This window comes from Malus sylvestris, chromosome 13, assembly GCF_916048215.2.
Source record: "Malus sylvestris chromosome 13, drMalSylv7.2, whole genome shotgun sequence".
Lineage (NCBI taxonomy): Eukaryota > Viridiplantae > Streptophyta > Magnoliopsida > Rosales > Rosaceae > Malus > Malus sylvestris.
In genome coordinates this window covers 1,505,078-1,527,123 of record NC_062272.1, presented here as the reverse complement: position 1 = coordinate 1,527,123, position 22,046 = coordinate 1,505,078, and the positions used below count along the sequence as shown (strand labels likewise).

At 36.1% G+C, this 22,046-nt stretch overlaps 1 protein-coding gene across 1 annotated transcript; it reads left to right on the top strand.

Moving 5' to 3' along the window:
- Positions 1-10,690: 10,690 nt before the first annotated feature.
- On the top strand, positions 10,691-11,751 carry LOC126596545 (MLP-like protein 28). Its single transcript, XM_050263167.1, has 2 exons — positions 10,691-10,960; positions 11,162-11,751. Exons 1-2 carry the CDS (start codon positions 10,771-10,773, stop codon positions 11,437-11,439), a joined length of 468 nt encoding a protein of 155 aa, XP_050119124.1. The 5' UTR covers positions 10,691-10,770; the 3' UTR covers positions 11,440-11,751.
- The last annotated feature ends 10,295 nt before the right edge of the window (positions 11,752-22,046 follow it).

Sequence of the window (22,046 nt, the reverse complement as noted above, 5' to 3'; positions counted from 1 at the left end):
GTTGAACAATCTTTTGTTTTGACAAGCTATAGAATAACCTGAATTCTCTAAATTAAGGGATGGAGAATTTGAACATAAAAAGAGATATTTTTTAGTGTATCCATAACACTAGCACATACGTCATATGTCATTAAATAAGTAGAAGGACACTTGACAAAAAAGATATTGTGGACAAACAAATTCGAGTCATTCATTCTCACAATACATGTTACACGCACTTGGAAGAAAAAGTCAATTAATTTTCATATTTGAATCAGCATAAAATTAACTAAGAACAAGGGAAATTGGTCATTAAAGGACAATTACAATTTTCTTTTGCTGAACTTAACCAACATAAAAGGAGAGTTGTCGTAATGGAAAGGGTGGTGCTATTCACACACTCATTTTTACCTCTCACACACATCTCTCAATTTGTAGCATCATATCGAATGAATTGAAGAAGATCAATTGACAAAAATTAACAAGTGTGTGTGGGAAGTAAAAAAAAAAGTGTGAATAACACTACCCAAGTGGAAATAAAGCATCTCTCCTCATCTGGGTTCGAGGCTCCTTCACCCACTTGCAAAATTGTCGAATGAATTTGAGAAATTAACTAAGGATGTTGCAACTCCGGACAAATCATCAACACTTGTTGAGAATGAATCTCACATTAATGGATGAGTGATTTTGCATGGGCTTATAAGTAAGTTGAGCTATTTCTTATATTGTCAATTAAATTTATAGTATAACCTCAACGTTGTTCAATATCTAAAGATCGGACAGCTAACCCAAGAGACTAATCAATAGATTGTGATCAAATTTAGCAATTTTATGGGCAATTATTTGTTTACGTGTCACAATTTTATTTTGTATGCCAATATAACCTCTCTCTTTTGTTTTTATTTATTTATTTTCTTGATTTTGTTGAATTTTTTTAATTAAAACAATAATGTCACTTCCACTCTAGCAATGATATCCTACAAATTGCATTATTACGAATATAGCAGAAAGGGCAGCACTAGCAGTTATATCAATAGGGAAAACCCAATCTCCATATTAGTACAACTATAGACGTATATATTAGCTTTCTTGATTTCAATTATAACTCAAGTAATGGTACTCCATTTAGATCACTTATTAGAATTGTCACATCACGGACTTGACTCCACCGTAACATGATATTGTCCGCTATGAGCCCCGACCACGCCCTCACGGTTTTGTTTCTGGAAACTCACACGAGAACTTCCCAGTGGGTCACCCATCATGGGATTGCTCTCGCGCGAACTCACTTAACTTCGGAGTTCCTACAGAACTCGAAGCCAGTGAGCTCCCAAAATGCCTCGTGCTAGGCAGAGATGAGAATATATATATAAGGCTTACAAGATCCACACCTCTAGGCGATGTGGGATGTTACAATCCACCCCCTTAGGGGCCCGACGTCCTCGTCGACACACTTCCGATCAGGGATTGGCTCTGATACCAAATTGTCACATCCCAGCCCAGGCCCCACCACATCCCATGCTCGACTCAACTGTAGCATGATATTGTCCGCTATAAACGCCGACCACGCCCTCACAGTTTTGTTTCTGGGAAGTTCTCATGTGAGTTCCCAGAAACAAAACCGTGGGGGCGTGGTTGGGGCCCAAAGCGAACAATATCGTGCTACGGTAGAGTCGAGCCCGAGATGTGGTGGGGGCCCGAGTCAGGATGTGACAATTTGGGTTTAAATTTATTCATATTTTTCACATCACTACACTTTATGACTTCGTTACCTTCCAGGTGTCGACCAACACAGCTCGATTCGGAGTCCTAGCGGACATTCCGGGTCGGGTTGTGTCAACTTGGTATCATAGCTGGTTGGATCCTTCAAGATTTAATCTGTTGTTGATGGGTGCCAATTTGTTTGTATCAGTTTTGTTTTAGTCATTTTCCGCTGTTTGTGTTTTCGTTTTAGATTTGTTAGTTGGTATTGATTGTTTGCAAGGAAAAAGTTTGAAATTGTGTAGTCTTACATCTGCATCTGGATCTGTCCACAACCGTACACCCGCAGAAAAAAAAAAGAAAAAAAAGGATGATGTTGTTGGTTTGCACAGAAGGAAAAAATAGGCAAATAGAAAGATATGTTGTTTGTTCGCACAAAAGGAACAAAAAAAGGAAAAAGGAAGAAGGAAGAAGGAAAGGGAGAAAATAAAAAAGGAATAAGAAAAAGGAGGGGGATTAAAAAAAAAAAAAAGAAAAAAGAAAAAAAAAAAGGTAAAATTGATTGCTTGTTTGAGGCCCACACGGGCAAAGGATAAAAGTTGGAGGTTTTAGGCCACTCGAGCAATCGTTGCGAAAGTTGGATTTTTTGTTTTTTGTTCAACTTTGTTTGGAAGTTGGAATCGGCATTGACATAGGTATTGGCATCGGCATCGGCATTGGTATTGGCATTGGCACTGGAATTTAAAGTTTTGCATCCACATCTACTTTGGCAAACCCATGTCGTGTACTGCTATGAGTTTGACGGGGGTGTTGGAAAATATTAGTATTTATGTTTATTTTAGTATTTGGATTTTCCTTGTTAGTTTAGGAATTGGGCTTAGCTCATCCTAGTTAGGGTTTCTTAGGTTTAGTTCTCTATAAATATTGCTTGTAATTTAGTTTGAGAAACAAGTTAGTCACAATGTAGCCTCTTAGGGTTTTGTAGCCGTTTCGACATTCTCAGTTTGTTTAATAATATTCTTATTATTTTGTAGTTTTGTTCGTTGCGCACTTTAATATTCTACTATTAGTACAACTATAGACATATAATTTAGCTTTGTAGCATGAATTTTTATACAAAGACTCATCTACTATCTTCCGCACAAGACCTCTAACATTTCAAAACCGGCCCTTAGGTTACGGCAAGATAACATAAATCATTGATTTCTTTAATCTTATCACTAATTAAAATAATATAAAACTAAATTAGTTTTATCGTGATGTAATATATATACACACACTTCGTATCCAAAGATCTTAACGGCTTAATATCATATACAATCATTCACTCCAATAATGCTATGTAGGTATCAATCATTAATGTTTCTTTCAACACGATCCGATTGAATTCTGGTATGTCTCATCAAGTTTGCCGGTACTATTAAATGTGGTATGTTAGTTGAAGATCTACAGACACATCATTATCATTTAACAGCTACTAAATTTAAATAAACCATTATTAGCATATCCTGTGAGACTTTCCATTTAACAGCTACCAGCTGGTAGGTTAGTTGAAGATCCACAGACATATAAATACATGAACAATGGAAGTGAGATCCGGATAGTAAACTTGATAATCCAATAAAATAAACCATTATCCATCAAATCTTTGAAAATTATGGAGCAAACCACCATCAGGATATGCTAATTAATTAGCTAAGGCGTGCACGATAATGGAAAGTCTCTGCAAGTGGTTTTTTCATCTTTGACATGCTATTATCTTTTGGGCGAGTCGGATTAGCATTTTCCTTGGTTTAATACCTAAATGAGAACAGAACCTCTCTATAGATGTTATTATGTGAAATGTAATTAATATTATAACTGTTAACAGATGAACATGAAGAACTAAGAGAAAGATTAAATGAACGAGAAAGCAGAAAAGAAAGGAATTGATGAGAGAGATACTATTTGAGTGCATTACTTCTGAATGAATTACATAGATACTACTACAACTTTATATAGCTCTCATGAGCTTTCTTGTGTCTTAAGCTGGAGTTAACTGACTTAACAAACTCTAACAGCTACTAACAGCATTTCTAACAGACATTCTTCTGCTGATATGGTTTCTATCTTCAACAGTAATGAGTAGTGACTTGTGTTTAGATCAACAACAATTAATCATCACAGCCTGTTATGTGCTAAATTGTGTTTAACACTTTGGCCATAGAAGACAGAGCCATTACTCTCCCACTCTAGTTTCATTCACCCTTGAATTCAGATAGGCCGCTAGACATGGGTTGAATATCACAAGGCTGTCTATGGCAGGACCTTGTATTTAATTTTCTGTCCCCAATAATTTCATATATGAGTACATATACCCATATCTGTCAGGGAGCAAAGATTTTTAATTGTGAACAATACGGTATGGTTCACTTCATTTATTGGAGGTTAAAATCTTTAGTAGAGCGTTATCTTACTCCAATGCAGAATTTCCTCACAAATTATGTGGTGAGGCTGCCTTATTGAAGATTTATCTTTTGTTATATGAATTTCAATGCAATTTGGAGAGTTAGCTCGCCCGTCATGATTGTTGCCTTTCTACTGAAATTATTTAATTTGCTCAATTGTATGATCTCATCATATATATATATATACACACACACACAACGGTGTTGATTAACATTTTGACAAACATTTTTACACTCTTTTGTAATTTGGCATTCTATTTCATATTGGTTTATTTCACCTGGCTTACTTATTTTTTACTGAGTTATTTGACATGGCATATAAGTGGATTTTGCTATTTCGAGTATGGTTTCGATATATGTATATATTCTATTTTCTGGGAAATTATACAGGTTTTACGGCAAGGGGTTACTACCTTTGATAATTGAAATGGTTTTTGAAAAACTTTGTTTTTGCCCACTCACACTTTCTGTTTTGCGCCCCTCCAGGTTTAATTTGCTGAAAGTTCGTATCGACGAGGATTCTTGGCAAATCTCAAAATAGTTGGTTACTTTTGAGGGTTTAATCTTTATCCACTCCACTATACTTACTTATGCTCTAATGTCATGTGTGAAGTGGGTTCATTTCTGCTCACTAGCGCACTCTGGTATTTAGGCACTCTTAGGTTTAAATTTATTCACATTTTTCATCATCATCACACTTTATGGCTTCATCACCTTCCAGGTGTCGGCCAACATAGCTCGATTTGGAGTCCTAGTGGAAATTCCGGGTCGGGGTGTGTCAATTATTATTATTATTATTATTATTATTATATATTTGAAAGATAGAGATGAGATGATATAATTGAGCAAATTAAATAAGTTCAGTGGGAAGGCAACAATTGTGATGGGCGAGCTAACTCTCCAAGTAAGTATGTGTGTGTGTGTATATATATATATATATGGGATAGGATCAAGGGACAAATATTTTGACAAACATTTTTACACTCTTTTGTAACCTTTAGATCTTATAACATCCAACAGTGTTGATTAAGAGTTATGTGAAGACTTTTAAACATTAAATGAATTGGATGATGATTTGGATTATAACTAATAAGGAAAACACTAATTTAATTTAAAAAAAAAATATATATATATATGATAAAATAATAGAATTAAAAAAAAAAAAAACAGAACCCTAAAAATACTCTTACCCTCCATCTTCCTCTTTGTTTGCCGATGAGGCAGTCTTCTCCTTCTTTTTTTGTCTGAAAATGTATACTCTTCTTGCCTTTTCAAACAATGAACCCTAGTGAACAATAAAACATGCTACTAAGCAAAGAGAGAGTTTTGCTTTAAGAAAAACAAATTAGGGTTTTATCTTGAGAAGGTTTAAGCACTCTAAGTTTAGACGAACAACTCAACCACTTTGTCACATCCATAGCAAAACTCTAACAACCCAAGATCCAAGAATGAAGATTTTGGATTTAGGCTTCTTCACTGCAGTTTTAGTTTCACATTTTTTCTGTATCAGATTTTAACCTTTTTTTTTTAAATCAAATTTTTTATCAGATTTTTTTTTAATTTATATATTCCAAACCATCATTCAATTCATTTAATGTTTAAAAGTCTCCACATAACTCTTAATTAACACCGTTCAATGTTATAAGATCTAAAGGTTACAATAGAGTGTAAAAATATTTGTCAAAATCTTTGTCCCTTGATCCTATCCCATATATATATATACATATTTGGAGAGTTAGCTCGCCCATCACAATTGCTGCCTCCCCACTGAACTTATTTAATTTGCTCAATTATATCATCTCATCTCTATCTTTCAAATATATAATAATAATAATAATAATAATAATAATAATAATAATAATAATTGACACACCCCGACCCGGAATGTCCACTAGGACTCTAAATCGAGCTGTGCTGGCCGACACCTGGAAGGTGATGAAGCCATAAAGTGTGATAATGATAAAAAATGTGAATAAATTTAAACCTAAGAGTGCCTAAATACCAGAGTGCGCTAGTGAGCAGAAATGAACCCACGTCACACATGACATTAGAGCACAAGTAAGTACAGTGGAGTGGATAAGGATTATACCCTCAAAAGTAACCAACTATTCTGAGATTTGCCAAGAATCCTCGTCGATACGAACTTTCAGCAAATTAAACCTAGAGAGGCGCAAAACAGAAAGTGTGAGTGGGCAAAAACAAAGCTTTTCAAAAACCATTTCAATTATCAAAGGTAGTAACCCATCGCCATAAAACCTGTATAATTTCCCAGAAAATAGAATATATACATATATCGAAACCATACTCGAAATAGCAAAATCCACTTATATGCCATGTCAAATAGCTCAATAAGAAATAAGTAAGCCAGGTGAAATAAACCAATATGAAATAGAATGTCAGCCGGAGTCACCCAAAGTGACCTGTACTGCTGGGTCCACAACTCATCAATCAAATCCTGCACACGAGTCGAAACCACCTAATGTGGTCTGTACGACAGGTTAGGTGTAAATAAATACATTCAATTGCTACGATCGCGTGAAGACTGTGTGAATTATCGCAAGTCACCTACGAGTCGGAACCACCTAGTGTGGTCTGTATGACAGGCTAGCACCTGCCTTGGATCCAAGGTGAGCGTGTGGTGCGGGAGGTGAACAATCACATAAAGGCTAGGCCCTGTCATCTGGCGGAGCACTAACACCGGGGTGCAGGTTTATGAGCTCTCAATTCATCTCAACATACTCATCAACTCACATTAACAATCTATAACTTACCTAGTACTTAACTAAGCGTCCATAGCATAAAATCACAATATGCATACTATACTAACTCATAATCTAAGTATAAATCATGAGGCATGGCATTTCAAAACATAATTCCATTTAAATGCATTTTCTGGGAAAAATACCAAGCATACACATATATACCAAAAACAAAACCCCACTCACCTGGAGTTCACGCTACAACTCCCTAGGACAATCATAGAGGCGTCATGAACGATTGGCGCCTAGAACAATTATCAAATCGCAACTCAGAATTCTTATCAATAAAATATGTAACTTACATAACACACATCCCTACGTAGTTCGATTTGGAAGATCCGCATCATGGATTTCCGATCCCTTACATCCAAATATCCAATTATACTTCTAAAACAACATCATAAAGTTCTATTACGATCCAACGGTCGGATCTTCGCCAATTGCCAAAACCAAGTGGCGGTTAACATTTTATTTTAAGAACTTACAAATCCAATTCGGGAAAATCCGTAACTCGGATTCCTGATCCATAAGTTCCTATGGTCCTCAAATATTATGTACTATAACATATTAAAGTTTGGTGACGATCCAACGGTCGGATCGTCGATTCATATCTTTACCAAGTAACGTATCTTAATGAATTTAGGTCCAAACGATCAACCTACGATATACAATTACCAAAAATGAGCTCAAGGCATCTAATTTAGCCTAAGAATAACATCGACGGTCCCTCGGCCACGCGCCGCCGTGGGTGGTAGTCGGCCGCCCCGACTCTCCTGAAAATCCAACTATTTCCAAAAATTACCAAAATTTATAGGAATGAAGATCTCAATGAGTAGAGTAAACTTTATACCTGCAGCCAAGTCTAATTTGGCCGGGAAAAGCTCTAATTTTGCTTAAACCCACTGGAACCCTAGAAAATGGTGGTTATCGATTCATCGTCTCCGAAGCTCCATCGCTCTAACCACCAGTTGGGTCTTATTCCTGGGTCCAAGGGAAGGCTAACTGTGGTGGTAATCGAAGGAAATGGTCGTAGGAATGGCGGATTCGCCGCTGGGTGTCCTCTAAGCCCATAACTTCGATTCTTCCAAAACCGAGCCCAAACAACCCCATTTTTGTATGATAAAGGAAGGTGGAACGATGGTGAGAGGTTTCCAGGTGGAAACTCGACTTAATTTGTTGAAATTTCATCGAAAACTCGTCGGATTTCTTTGCCCAAAAACAGGGCCGGCACGCGGGTCTAAGGACTCATCGGGTTGAGGGGGTTTGGATCCCCTCCCTCTCTCCTTTCCCTCATTTCTCTCTTCTCTGGTTGGTTATTCCCTCTTCCTTCTTTCTTCTGATTTGTTCCTTCTGTCTCTCCCTCTATCTTCGATTGGGCAGTTCTACCCAATCTTTTTTTCTCTAAATAACCCTAAACTAATATAATAATACTTATGAAATATATAAAATAATAAATGGAAAACTTTAGAAACGTACTTTTCAGATTTGTAGCTTCGTAAAACTTTAACCATAACTCCAAATTCACTTCCTCTTGAGTCTATACGTTCGTATCACCAAATACTACGCAAATACGCTAAAAGAATAAGTCGTAAGTCTCACTAAACGTTGGTCAACGAAAGTCAAGACCTTCGCCTCTAAGGGTATTTTCGTAAAGTCATGCTTTTAAAATTTGTAAAAACATAAAATTAGGGACGGGTCGTCACAATAAAAAAAAAATAATAACAATAATAATAACAATAACAATAAGAAAACAATAATAATAATAAGAAGAAGAATAACAATAATAATAACAATAACAATAAGAATAACAATAATAATAACAATAATAATAATAATAATAATAATAATAGTAATAACAATAAGAATAATAATAATAATAATAATAATAATAATAATAATAATAATAATAACAACAACAATAAAAATAACAATAATAATAATCAAAATAAGAATAACAATAATAAGAATAATAATAATAATAATAATAATAATAATAATAATAATAATAATAATAATAATAAATAATAACAACAATAACAATAACAATAACAATAACAATAACAATAACAATAACAATAACAATAACAATAATAATAACAATAACAATAAGAATAACAATAATAATAACAATAATAATAATAATAATAATAATAATAATAATAATAACAATAATAATAACAATAAGAATAACAACAACAACAACAACAATAATAATAATAATAATAACAACAATAATAATAACAACAATAATAATAACAATAATAATAATCAAAATAAGAATAAGAATAATAATAATAATAATAATAATAATAATCATCATCATAATAATAATGAGAATAATAATTGTAACATCCCACATCGCTCAGGGGAGTGATCCTTAAATCTATATTCTCATCCCTATCTACCACGAGGCCTTTTGGGAGTTCACTAGCTTCGAGTTCCATAGGAACTCCGAAGTTAAGCGAGAAGAGGGCCAGAGCACTCCTAGGATGGGTGACCCACTAGGAAGTTGCTCGTGAGTTCCCAAAAACAAAACCGTGAAGGAATGGTAAGCCCAAAGTGGACAATATAGTGCTACGGTGGGCGGACAATATCGTGCTACGGTGGTGGAGCGAGCCCGAGAAGTGGTCCGCCCCAGGCTGGGATGTGACAATAATAATAATAATAATAATAATATTATTATTATTATTATTATTATTATTATTATTAATAAGAAGCCTTATATGTATATTCTCATCTCTACCTAGCACGAGGCTTTTTGGGAACTCACTAACTTCGGGTTCCATCGGAACTCCGGAAAAAAACAAGTTCGCGCGAGAGCAATTCCAGGATGGGTGACCCGCTGGGAAGTTCTCGTGTGAGTTCCCATAAACAAAACCGTGAGGGCGTGCTCAGGGCCCAAAGCAGACAATATCGTGTTACGGTGAAGTCGAGCCCGGGATGTGGTGAGGGCCCGGACCGGGATGTGACAATAATAATAATATCTCTCATGTCATTTAGTTAAAAAAAAAAAATAGTCACTCTAGAATTACACTTAATGATATGCTATATGAGATATATACAATCAATCATTTTATTACCCAAAAATAATACTCTTTACTACATATTTACACCATCATTTATATCATCTCTTTAAAAATTATGTGGTGAGGCTGCCTTATTGAAGATTTATCTTTTGTTATATGAATTTCAATGCAATTTGAAGAGTTAGCTCGCCTGTCACGATTGTTGCCTTTCCACTGAAATTATTTAATTTGCTCAATTGTATGATCTCATCATCATATATATATATATATACACACACACACTTACTTGGAGAGTTAGCTCGCCAATCACAATTGTTGCCTCCCCACTGAACTTATTTAATTTGGTCAATTATATCATCTCATCTCTATCTTTCAAATATATAATAATAATAATAATAATATCTCTCATGTCATTTAGTTAAAAAAAAAATTAGTCACTCTAGAATTACACTTAATGATATGCTATATTAGATATATACAATCAATCCTTTTATTACCCAAAAATAATACTCTTTACTACATATTTACACCATCATTTCTATCATCTCTCTAAAAGCAATGAGATTCACATGTGTTGGTGGTGGGCCCTATCTATTACCTACTATCAATTAATAACATATTTTGAGTGGAAAAAGACTCGAAATTATTATAATAATTTAGAGGAGATGAAGTTTCGAACTTTGGACGCATGATTGAAAACTCAATACCCTATTCATAAGAATATTTGACCACATGCAGTCAACTTCTCCATCCATATAAGTGCATGGCTTCAGTAAGTATTATTCAAACTAAGAAGTACTCTATAGGGTAAAGCACTACACACCTCCTATAATTTGCAAACACGTTTTTTTGGTGAAAATGTCTAGCGATTGTGGTAAGGTGGAGGCCGATGTTGAAATCAAGGCTTCTGCTGCCAAGTTCCATGAAATGTTCACACACAAGCCACACCACATCTCCAATGTCAGCAATAGCAACATTCAGGGCTGTGATCTACATGAAGGTGATTGGGGAACCGTCGGATCTGTGGTCTACTGGAATTATTTCCATGGTAAAACCCTAACTACCTTGCTTCAATTAATATCGACTGTATTCCTAAAATATACAAACAACATTTTATACTAAATTTATCTAAATTATGGAGAGGGGTTTTGAACTTAAGTGCAGTGGGAGAAATACACTGTTCTAGCAAACTTAACTAAGCTCAAACTTGTGATATTATATTGATTACGTGAGATTTTCATGCATGCAGATGGAAAAGCCAAAGTTGCTAAGGAGTTGATTGAAGCCATAGACGCTGAAAATAATCTGATCACTTTCAAAGTGATTGAAGGAGATCTTATGGAGCATTACAAGAGCTTCAAGATCACCATCCACGCAACTCCGAAAGGCGAGGGATGCAACGTGCACTGGACTATGGAGTATGAGAAGCACCATGACGACATTGAAGATCCACATACATTGCTCCAGTTTGCAGTTGAGGTCTCCAAAGATATTGATGCTCACCTTACAAGCACCGATGCAAAATAAACACAGAAGGCTTAAGGCTTAATTATATGATCTGTGATTAATCTGTGTGCTGCAATCACGATCTATCTGCATGTGTGTGTGATTAATAAAAACATTTGATATGACGACTGTTTCGTTCGTATCAAATCATGTTTGTGTGTTTACATATATAAGATGTGCGTGGGCTAGGGCTACCTCATCGAAAATTTACTCATTGGTGTATGACCTTTATTTCATGTGATTATTTTATCTTCTGCAAAATTTGTGGCCTTTTTATGTACCCATCAGCCTCAATCATAAATGCTAAAATGAAAAAATTATATAGTTGATCAACCTCTTTTTCTTTTCTTTCAATTGTTTGATATAGTGAGGCGCGGATTCAGCCCAAAATCTGGGTTAGGGATGAGCCATTTAAGTGGGAGGATGGTAGTTTAAGAGTAGGTTAAAGGTAGGACATTTTGTAGGTTGGGATGGGCTCCAGCACACCCTAGCCACCCCTAGGTTTGGTGTGCAAAATATATTAAAAAGTAGAGTTTTTGATACAATATTTACATTAAAAAATAGAGGAATAAATTGATATCAAACTCGCTTGCAAGTAAATAGAAATATTATTAGACTATAATACTATGTGGTATATACTAAAAAATAGAGTTATGTTGTTTTTTATGGCCAGTCACATTGGTGATACTGTGGTTTGGAATTTCTCACAATTTTACTCACATTTCCAAATCGAAAAAACTCTAAACGCAAAAACATAGGTAAGTCTATAAAACCTTTTTTTGGAGGATGAAATGAAGCCGATGTAGAGACAAAGAGTCTACTCATCATCTCTTTCACCATCCTCTTCAAATCTATTATCAGGGCATCACTTCATCAGTGATACGATCGTCGGCGAGGCATCGGCTGGTCTTTAGCGATGCCTTGTGGTTCACTAAGGACATGGTGTCGAGATTTGGTGGTGGGTGTGGTGGATTGAGGGACAGAGAGAGCGGATCGCGAGAGAGGACTGAGCAACCCGACTAAATAATATCGTAGTTTTGGAGAGTACAACTAAGCGGATGAGCTGTTTAAAATTGGTAGGGCCAGATTATTTAATCCGATAATTATTTAATACATACAGACACCAAACACCTGCTCCATCTTATTAGTCATAGCCGATGCTCTATACGGCGTACCAAACGAGGCCTTATACTCACAAATGTTTCTGCAAGACATGCTTTTATTATAAACTTGTCAAAACTTTTAACAAACCATGAAATCAACTTCTTGATTACAATGTACTAAAAAGAAAAACATTCCTGATATACAAGAAAATGGACCGGCCCAACAATTTAAGGCCTAGCCGGTCTAACATATTTTTTTCGAGTCAGATAGGCCAACAATTCAAAACCCACTTTCTAGATGCAAGCCTGGATCGGAAATTCGAAATGGCCCTCAGATGGGTCTGGGCTACCAGACAATGGAATGGAGGACTCTCACCTCGAGTCATCCAAAATATTTTTACTGAATTAAAAATTAGCAATCATAGTCTTTTTTATGTATTAAAAAAAAATTATCTTCAAAGATGGAGTCTCAAAATTTTCCCAAAAATGCTAATCTTATTGGAGTAGGAGTCTTTTCCCTTTTATTTCTCTTATCTTTCCTCACATCCTCTCATATTTTGCTTTTTATCCTTTTGTCTCTATAAAAAGATCAATATAAAATGTTGACGTAACTTAATCATAACCGTTCAAATAGGAGGAGAGGAAATGAGAGAGAGATTAGGTGGGTGAGAGAATTCTCTTAATAGAAATAGAACTCACATCTGTTGAGGAGCCATACCTCTATTAGAGAGATGATACAAATAATGTACAAATAAGTGATAAGTGTAGCATTAATTCAAAATCATTTGTGCTACGTATGTTACAATTTATAATTTTATATGAATATATTTTATAGAACCACCACGGGGTGGCCTAGTCATTGGGAAAATTTTAGGTCCGTTTTTCACAAGGCACGTCTTCAGTTCAAATTTTTACGCTAGTGAATCACAAATGGTGGCAAGGAGAGGCTGAAATGCATTTGAGTCTTCCTATCTCTGAAAGGGTGAGCTACTGTGGCAAAGCTACTAGCTTACTCTTTTTTTTAAAAGGATATATTCATAGGTTCCATATGGATCCATTTTTTATACTATTTCAGTCTCCTTCTTTCATATATATTTAAGAATACAAAAAATATTATTCTTACCATCTATTTATATCATATCTTCAATAGAGATGAGACCCATATACGTTAGCAGGCTATACCTCTTAGTGTAACACTACCCTTAAGGAAAAATACCTTTCCAAACAAATAAAGAAGAGGAATGAAGTAAGAAACCTCACCGCTGACAAATTCCTAGGCATAAAAGCAAAAGACAAGAAGGCATGAAAACTTCCCTTCCAAATACTTACATAAAAATAATAGGAGTAATTAGGTTTTCATCCTTATTTTTACTACTCTATTGATTAAAACCTTATTACTTTTCAATTTTTGATCAAGGTCCTTTGTATTAATAATATCATTAATTATTTCAATAATAAAATATTTTTTATTTCTAAATATATTCATTTAATATTAAAAATGTTACAATTAGTATATTTATATTTATGGCTAAATTTTTTATCATATATTTTTATTTTTAGTTTGTACCCATTTTTAATTTGCAACCCTTTTTTAATTTGTACCAATTTTCCTTTCAATTTTAATTTGTACCCATATATTAATTTCTTTTTGTGCCCATATTTTTGAAAGTTTTATTTGTATTGTACCCATATTTTTTTATTTATTTGTACCCATTTTTATTTTTGCTAAATGTACCCATTTTGAAGAATGTACCCATGTTTTGATACAATAATTTTTTGGTTATTTTTTATGAATGTACCCATGTTTACACACACACACACAATAGTATATTTATATTTTAATATTTGTAATCCCACAAATTATGTTTTTTATTTAAAATCTCATTACTATAAACAACTATAAATTTTAATTTTTAATTTAAAAAATATAGTAACGTACATAGAAATAAATTATCAATTAATTTTAGGGACTTGGATCAAAAATTGAAAACCAACAAAGTTTCAGTCAAAGATTATTCATAACTAGGGACCGCATCCAAAGTCTCCCAAAATAATATTATTAATCTCTTAGAGCATGTTAATATTGAGATTGTACCAAATAGGCTTTGTGGCGAATGGCTTGCAAACAATTTTATGTGTGGTTAAAATTTTATAATATATTAATGTTGGTGATGCATTGCTGATTTCAATAGTTGAATGTGCAATAAAGAATTTAACGTGTACTTTAGTAAGTAGATATGAGTCACTTAAAATGCAAAGCCTATACATTGATGTACAAATAAACTATGCCTCCTAGAGATTAATAGATGAGTTGGTGATGACGACGACGATGAAGATCTTGCTTGCGGTGCGGACAAGTTGACAAGAACGTGTAATTAGCACCTTCCTTTTGGTTCCGATCTGGATAATGTCAAGGATTTTATCCATTCCACTTGCTATGAGGAATCTGCAAATAGTTTGATTACTCTGCGCTATGCTTCGAGTGTCTGGCGATTTTGAAAGAGGCAGCAGAAAAATCTGGGAAGTAAAGCAGCCGAGTTAGCTAAGAAAGTGATACAAGTGGAGTCAAAATAATCAAGAGGCGACACATGAATTTTTAGGTAAAAAGATAAAATTACCTTCAAAGCACATCAGGATTTCTACGCATGAGTAGTGGGCAATTATTCCTCAATTAAGTCAAAAAGTGCCCAAAATTTATAATCTATTTCATCTATCCTCATCAAATCTTCTCCACAAGGTAACCGTCAAATCATTATTTTTTTATTATATTAATTAGCTAATTAATTGATTTATTATCCAATTAATTTGCTAATTAACCACAAATCATGAACTTCACCCACAAAGCTATCCAAGTGGCCGGTCCATCTCTATCCAAAGGAGTCGGCCAAACCCCTATATAAACATCCTCATTCTCTCCAAAACCAAATTCTAATTTTCTTATTAAATTCTCTAAACAATTTTCCCTCAAAATTCTAACTTTGACATCGGAGGTTCTTCGGCCAAAGCCCCCCACATTTATCGTGGGCGCGTGAGGCTCTTGACCTTGACCTAAGGTGTTATTTGTTTTGTAAGTGCAATTTTGTCCAAGAGCAAGGATGAAGAAATTTACATCCACAACACACTTGTGTTTTCATTAGGAAAATGCTACGGAGACCACCTTTTAAAATCATATTTATAAAGGACAAGGATTGTCTGCCCTCACACTTCCGGTGTCCTTCCGTGCCCTCCTGTTTGTGTGGTCACAGTTAAACCACGTCAACATTTTATATTACTATTCATTTTTGTCTTATTATCTCTATAAAAAAACAATATAAAATGTTGAAGTGGCTTAACCGTGACCACACAAAACAGAAGGGAGGGTACCGGAAGTGGGAGGGCAGGCAATCCTTGTCCATTTATAAACCACTTGATTGTTGGATTTCTTTCTTAGTGATTTAAATAAGAAATTTAATTATCAACAATCACATCATGTAATCTACAAAATATGATCTCTATAACATATTACTCTATAAATTATTGCAAACGTATGTAGTGCACGTCAATTTTAATTTGTCTTATCTAAACAAAGAAACAAGTATTGGATGACAATTTTAATATTAAATGGAATTGGATTATCCAGCAAATCTTTGAAAATTATGGAACAAACCACCATCAGGATATGATAATTAATTAGCTAAGGCATGCACGATAATGGAAAGTCTCTGCAAGTGGTTTTTTCTTCTTTGACATGCTGTTATCTGGCGAGTCGGATTAGCATTTTCCTTGGTTTAATACCTAAATTAGAACATAACCTCTCCATAGTGTAAGGCATAGACAGTGGCTAGGATTATGCCATCTGTCCAAAGGGTGTAAATCTTAGTTAGATAGTTAGTTAGACAGTTAGACGTTTATATAAGTACATTGTTGTAATTACTTGAATACTAAGAAATATCAATATTACAACTTCTCTTTCTAAAACTTCTCTCTCTCTCTCTATTTCTTGTTCTCTGATCTTCTCCTTCGATCTTACTCTCTCTACATTAACATGGTATCAATCGCCATTGTTGCTTACGCTGTGTTCGTCGATCCTTCGACTGCTTCCGCTCATCTTCTTGGTGTGTGATTTGTTTTTCCTTTGTTGATCGTGTATTGCTGTATTCTTGGTTGATTTCTGGTATTATCTTCCTCTGTATTTTCTCGGGCTTCTACACTTCCCGACTACTTTCGTTCTGTGTCTATCAGTTTGTGCACACCAGGTGTTTGTGATATTGCTTCTTTCACATTTCTATCTCCATTCTGCAAATATGGTTACTGCATCTCAATTACAAATTCTCCAATCGCCTATTACTGGTCTTATTTCTACGATTTCTACATCTGTGAATGTGAAGCTTGATGAGTCTAATTACTTGAATTGGCATTTCCAAATGCAAATGCTACTTGAGGGACACGGGATTATGAAGTTTGTTGATGGCTCTAGTCTCTGTCCATCTCGATATGTTGTGTGTTCTGGTGTTGATGCTTCCAATTCGTCCACTCCTTCTGAGAATGAAGAATACATTGTTTGGAAGATGCATGATCGGGCTCTTATGCATTTGATTACTGCAACTCTGTCACCGGTTGCGATTTCCTGTGCTATTGGCAGTACAAATGCTTGTGATCTTTGGACCCGGTTAAAGGAACAATTCTCTGTTGTCTCTCGGACTAGTGTTTTTCAACTCAAGTCGAATCTTCAAACAATCAAGAAAGGGACTGATTCTGTATCTCAATATCTGCAACGAATTAAGGAAGCTCGAGACTACTTGTCCACAGCTGGAGTTGCTTTTGCTGATGAGGATATTGTTATCCTTGCTCTCAATGGATTACCTCCCGAGTACAATACGTTTCGTAGTGTTATAAGGGGTTGTGAGAATGTAATCTCTCTCCAAGAATTTAGGGTGCAGCTTCTTGCTGAAGAACTGATTGTGGACAGTACTGTTAATTCTCAGTTTTTGTCTGCCATGGTGGCTAATACCTCTGGCCCTAAATCCCATCAATCTGTTGGTGATCATCCGGGGTTTTCAGGTCCTCATCCGGGTTCTGCTGGTGGGTATCGATCTTTTCATTTCACTAAGAAGGGTAAAGGCAAAACTAATCAGGAATATAGGTATTCTAATCCTAGTCCCAGACAGCAGTTTCCCAATCGAGGTTCTCCTTCAACACCTGTTTTCTCTGGAGTGCTTGGACCTTCTCCATCACAGTCTGTTGGTTCCTCTTTCCAGCAAGTGCCTTGTCAATTGTGTAATCAGTTTGGTCACACTGCTCCATTTTGTCATTCAAAACAGTTAGAACGACACGGCTGCCACATTTGTGGCAAGGCAAATCATACTACCTGGTATTGTTTCTTCAATGATAAAGGTCCTAACTTTGGTGGTCCACACTACTCTCCGATGCCTACTAGTGCATATACTCCTTCAGCACCAACTTTCTCTCCTCAATCCAATATCCAGGCTCTGCACACAGTATCTTCTCAGTCTTCTTCAACTCCTACATCACAGATTTGGCTTACTGATTCGGGGGCTACAAACCATATGACTGCTGATTTCAGTAATTTGTCCATGGTAACGCCTTATCCCTCTAATGAGACAGTGCAAACTGCTAATGGTGAAGGTTTGCAAATTTCACATATTGGTCGTTCTATTATTCCTACACCTGTGCAGCCACTAAAATTGAATTCCATCCTCTATGTGCCTCGGCTATCTCACAATTTGTTATCAGTTCATCGCATGTGTCTTGATAATAATTGCTGGTTAGTCTTTGATGCTTATTGTTTCTGGATTCAGGACAAAGTCACAGGGAGGATCTTGTACAAAGGACCATGCAGTAATGGACTATACCCCATTCCTTCACTTTCCAATCATCAATCATTTCCCTCTCCAGGCAATTCTAAAGCTTCTGCTTACTTGGACAGCTTGTTAGCTCTAATCTTTGGCACAGTAGGTTAGGGCATCCTTCAAATACCATTGCTTCTATCATGCTTACTAAGTCTCATATCTCTTGTACAAAGGACAGTGTTCCTAGGCTATGTCATAGTTGTTTAGAGGGCAAATTTACTAAATTGCCGTTTCAGTCTCGTGTGCACAACTCTGTAATTCCTTTCGAAACTATACACAGTGACCTTTGGGGTCCTTCTCCGTGTAATTCTATTGATGGTTACAAGTATTATGTAACTCTCATTGATGATTGCACTAGATACTGTTGGTTGTTTCCTCTTGTCAATAAATCTGATTTCTTTGACATCTTTGTTGCCTTCTCCTCCTTTGTGCAAACCCAATTTTCTACTTGTATTAAAATTTTACAAACTGATGGTGGTGGTGAATATTGTAACAATAAACTTCAAACTTTTCTTACCAATCAAGGTATCCTTCATCATAAATCTTGTCCACATACTCCCGAACAAAATGGTTTGGCCGAGAGAAAACATAGACACATTGTTGAAACTACTGTCACATTGTTACAATATGCCAAATTACCCTCTTCTTTCTGGACCTTTGCTTGTCAAGCTGCTGTGTATCTTATAAATCGAATGCCTACACCAGTGTTGAATAATTGTTCACCTTTTGAAATACTTTTTCGCACTCCTCCTATTTTGACACATCTTAAGGTGTTTGGGTGTTCCTGTTTTCCTCTATTAAGACCTTATGTTCAGACCAAGTTGCAAGCCAAAACTACAGAGTGTGTCTTTCTTGGGTATGCCTCAAAGTATAAAGGGTTCATTTGTTTTGATGTGTTAAAAGGTCGGTTCTACATTTCTAGACATGTTGTGTTTGATGAGACTAGATTTCCCTACCCTCACTTGTCTGCATTGTCTAAGCCCAAACCTGTCACATCCTCTTCTTCTCCGTCCTAGTCATCACTTTCAGTTTCTAATATGAATAATATCTTAGTTTCATCTCCACCACACTCCCCCCAATCACCTCTCCCATCCACCTCTCCACCTAATGACATACTGTCGTCTTCATCAGTTTCACTAGCTAGCCCTTCTTCTCAGTCCATTACTGCTACTGCAAATTCTCATTCTCAACTCCCTGTGGACTCTAATTTCAGTCCAAATTTACTTCAAGTGGTGTTACCACTTGCTCCACTTAATATGCATCCTATGCAAACTAGAAGTAAGAATGGCATCATCAAGAAGAAGGCTTTTTTCACTCAAGTGACTGAATCTCCTGATGTGGATTTAACTTTGGTGGAACCTGCAACATATAAATCTGCAATGAAGGTTCCTGTTTGGTATAAAGCGATGCAGGAAGAGGTTGATGCTTTGCATAAACAACATACTTGGAGTCTTGTACATTTGCCTCCTCACAAGAACCTTGTTGGTTGTAAGTGGGTTTTCAAACTCAAAAGGAACTCAGATGGGACAGTGGCTAGGCATAAGGCTCGCCTTGTTGCTAAGGGGTTTAGTCAAGAGCCTGGATTGGATTATGGTGAAACATTTAGTCCCGTGGTTAAACCAACCACTGTGCGGATAGTTCTAGCCTTGGCTGCTCACTTCAATTGGACTCTTCGTCAATTGGATGTCAAGAATGCCTTTTTGCATGGTTTGTTAAATGAAGAAGTGTACATGTCTCAGCCTCCTGGTTTTGGAGATCCGGCACATCCTGAATTGGTTTGTCATTTACACAAGTCACTCTATGGATTGAAACAGGCACCTAGAGCCTGGAATGAACGATTTACAAGTTTTCTTCCCACTCTTGGGTTTCAGTCCACCTATGCTGATTCTTCCTTATTTGTTAAGCTTGTTGGCAGTGACATTGTGGTCCTCCTCCTCTATGTTGATGATATTATTCTTACTGGCAGCTCTCATTCCGTTATTCAACAGGTGATCAACTCTTTAACATCTGAATTTGACATCAAGGACTTGGGGGAGCTTCATTATTTTTTGGGCATTCAGGTTATCAAAACTGCTACGGGACTGTTCTTGTCTCAGTCCAAATATATACTGGATTTGTTGCAGAAAGTTGAGATGGTTAATTGTAAACCTTGTGACACACCATGTTTACCCTACAATCGGTTGGTTAAAGATGATGGCACTCCCTATAATAATCCAACTGCATACCGGAGCATTGTGGGTGCCCTTCAATACCTCACTTTCACTCGCCCGGACATTGCCTTCTCAGTTCATCAAGTCTGTTAATTCATGCAATCTCCAATGTTGTCCCATTTTACAGCAGTCAAGAGGATTTTGAGGTATCTCAAAGGCACATTATCTGTTGGCATGTCTTATACTCGCGGGGATTTACTACTGAAAGCATTTAGTGATGCCGATTGGGCTGGTGATCCCAATGATCGCCGTTCAACTACTGGTTTGGTTGTCTTCTTGGGAAATAACCCTATCTCCTGGTCCTTCAAGAAACAACAAACTGTTTCTCGTTCCTCAACGGAAGCAGAGTACAGGGCTATGTCTACTACCTCCGCTGAGCTTGATTGGATTCAGCAACTGCTGGAATTTCTGCATGTCTAGCCTGCTCGTCCTCCAATTCTCTTTTGTGACAACCTTTCTGCTATCGCCTTGTCCTTTAATCAGGTCCAACATCAACGCACGAAGCACATTGAGATCGATGTACATTTTGTGCGTGAACGGGTTGCTCAGACGAAACTTTGTGTTCAGTTTGTCTCATCTCGCGAACAGTTTGCAGATATTCTGACTAAGGGTCTTAGTACTCATCTTTTTCAGTCTCATTGTTTCAACCTCATGCTTGGTTCATCCCCTCATGAGTTTGCGGGGGCATGTAAGGCATAGACAGTGGCTAGGATTATGCCATATGTCCAAAGGGTGTAAATCTTAGTTAGATAGTTAGTTAGACAGTTAGACGTTTATATAAGTACATTGTTGTAATTACTTGAATACTAAGAAATATCAATATTACAACTTCTCTTTCTAAAACTTCTCTCTCTCTCTATTTCTTGTTCTCTGATCTTCTCCTTCGATCTTACTCTCTCTACATTAACACATAGATGTTATTATGTGAAATGTAATTAGTATTATAATTGTTAACAGATGAACATGAAGAACTCAGAGAAAGATTAAATGAATGAGAAAGCAGAAAAGAAAGGAATTGATGAGAGAGATACTATTTGAGTGCATTACTTCTGAACGAATTACATAGATACTACTACAACTTTATATAGCTCTCATGGGCTTTCTTGTGTCTTAAGCTGGAGTTAACTGACTTAACAAACTCTTACAAACTCTAACAGCTACTAACAGCATTTCTAACAAACAATCTTCTGCTGATATGGTTTCTATCTTCAACAGTAATGAGTAGTGACTTGTGGTTAGATCAACAACAATTAATCATCACAGCCTATTATGTACCGAATTGTGTTTAATACTTTGGCCATAGGAGACAGAGCCATTACTCTCCCACTCTAGTTTCATTCACCCTTGAATTCAGATAGGCCGCTGGACATGGGTTGAATATCACAAGGCTGTCTATGGCAGGACCTTGTATTTAATTTTCAGTCCCCAGTAATTTCATATATGAGTACATATACGTACCCATATCA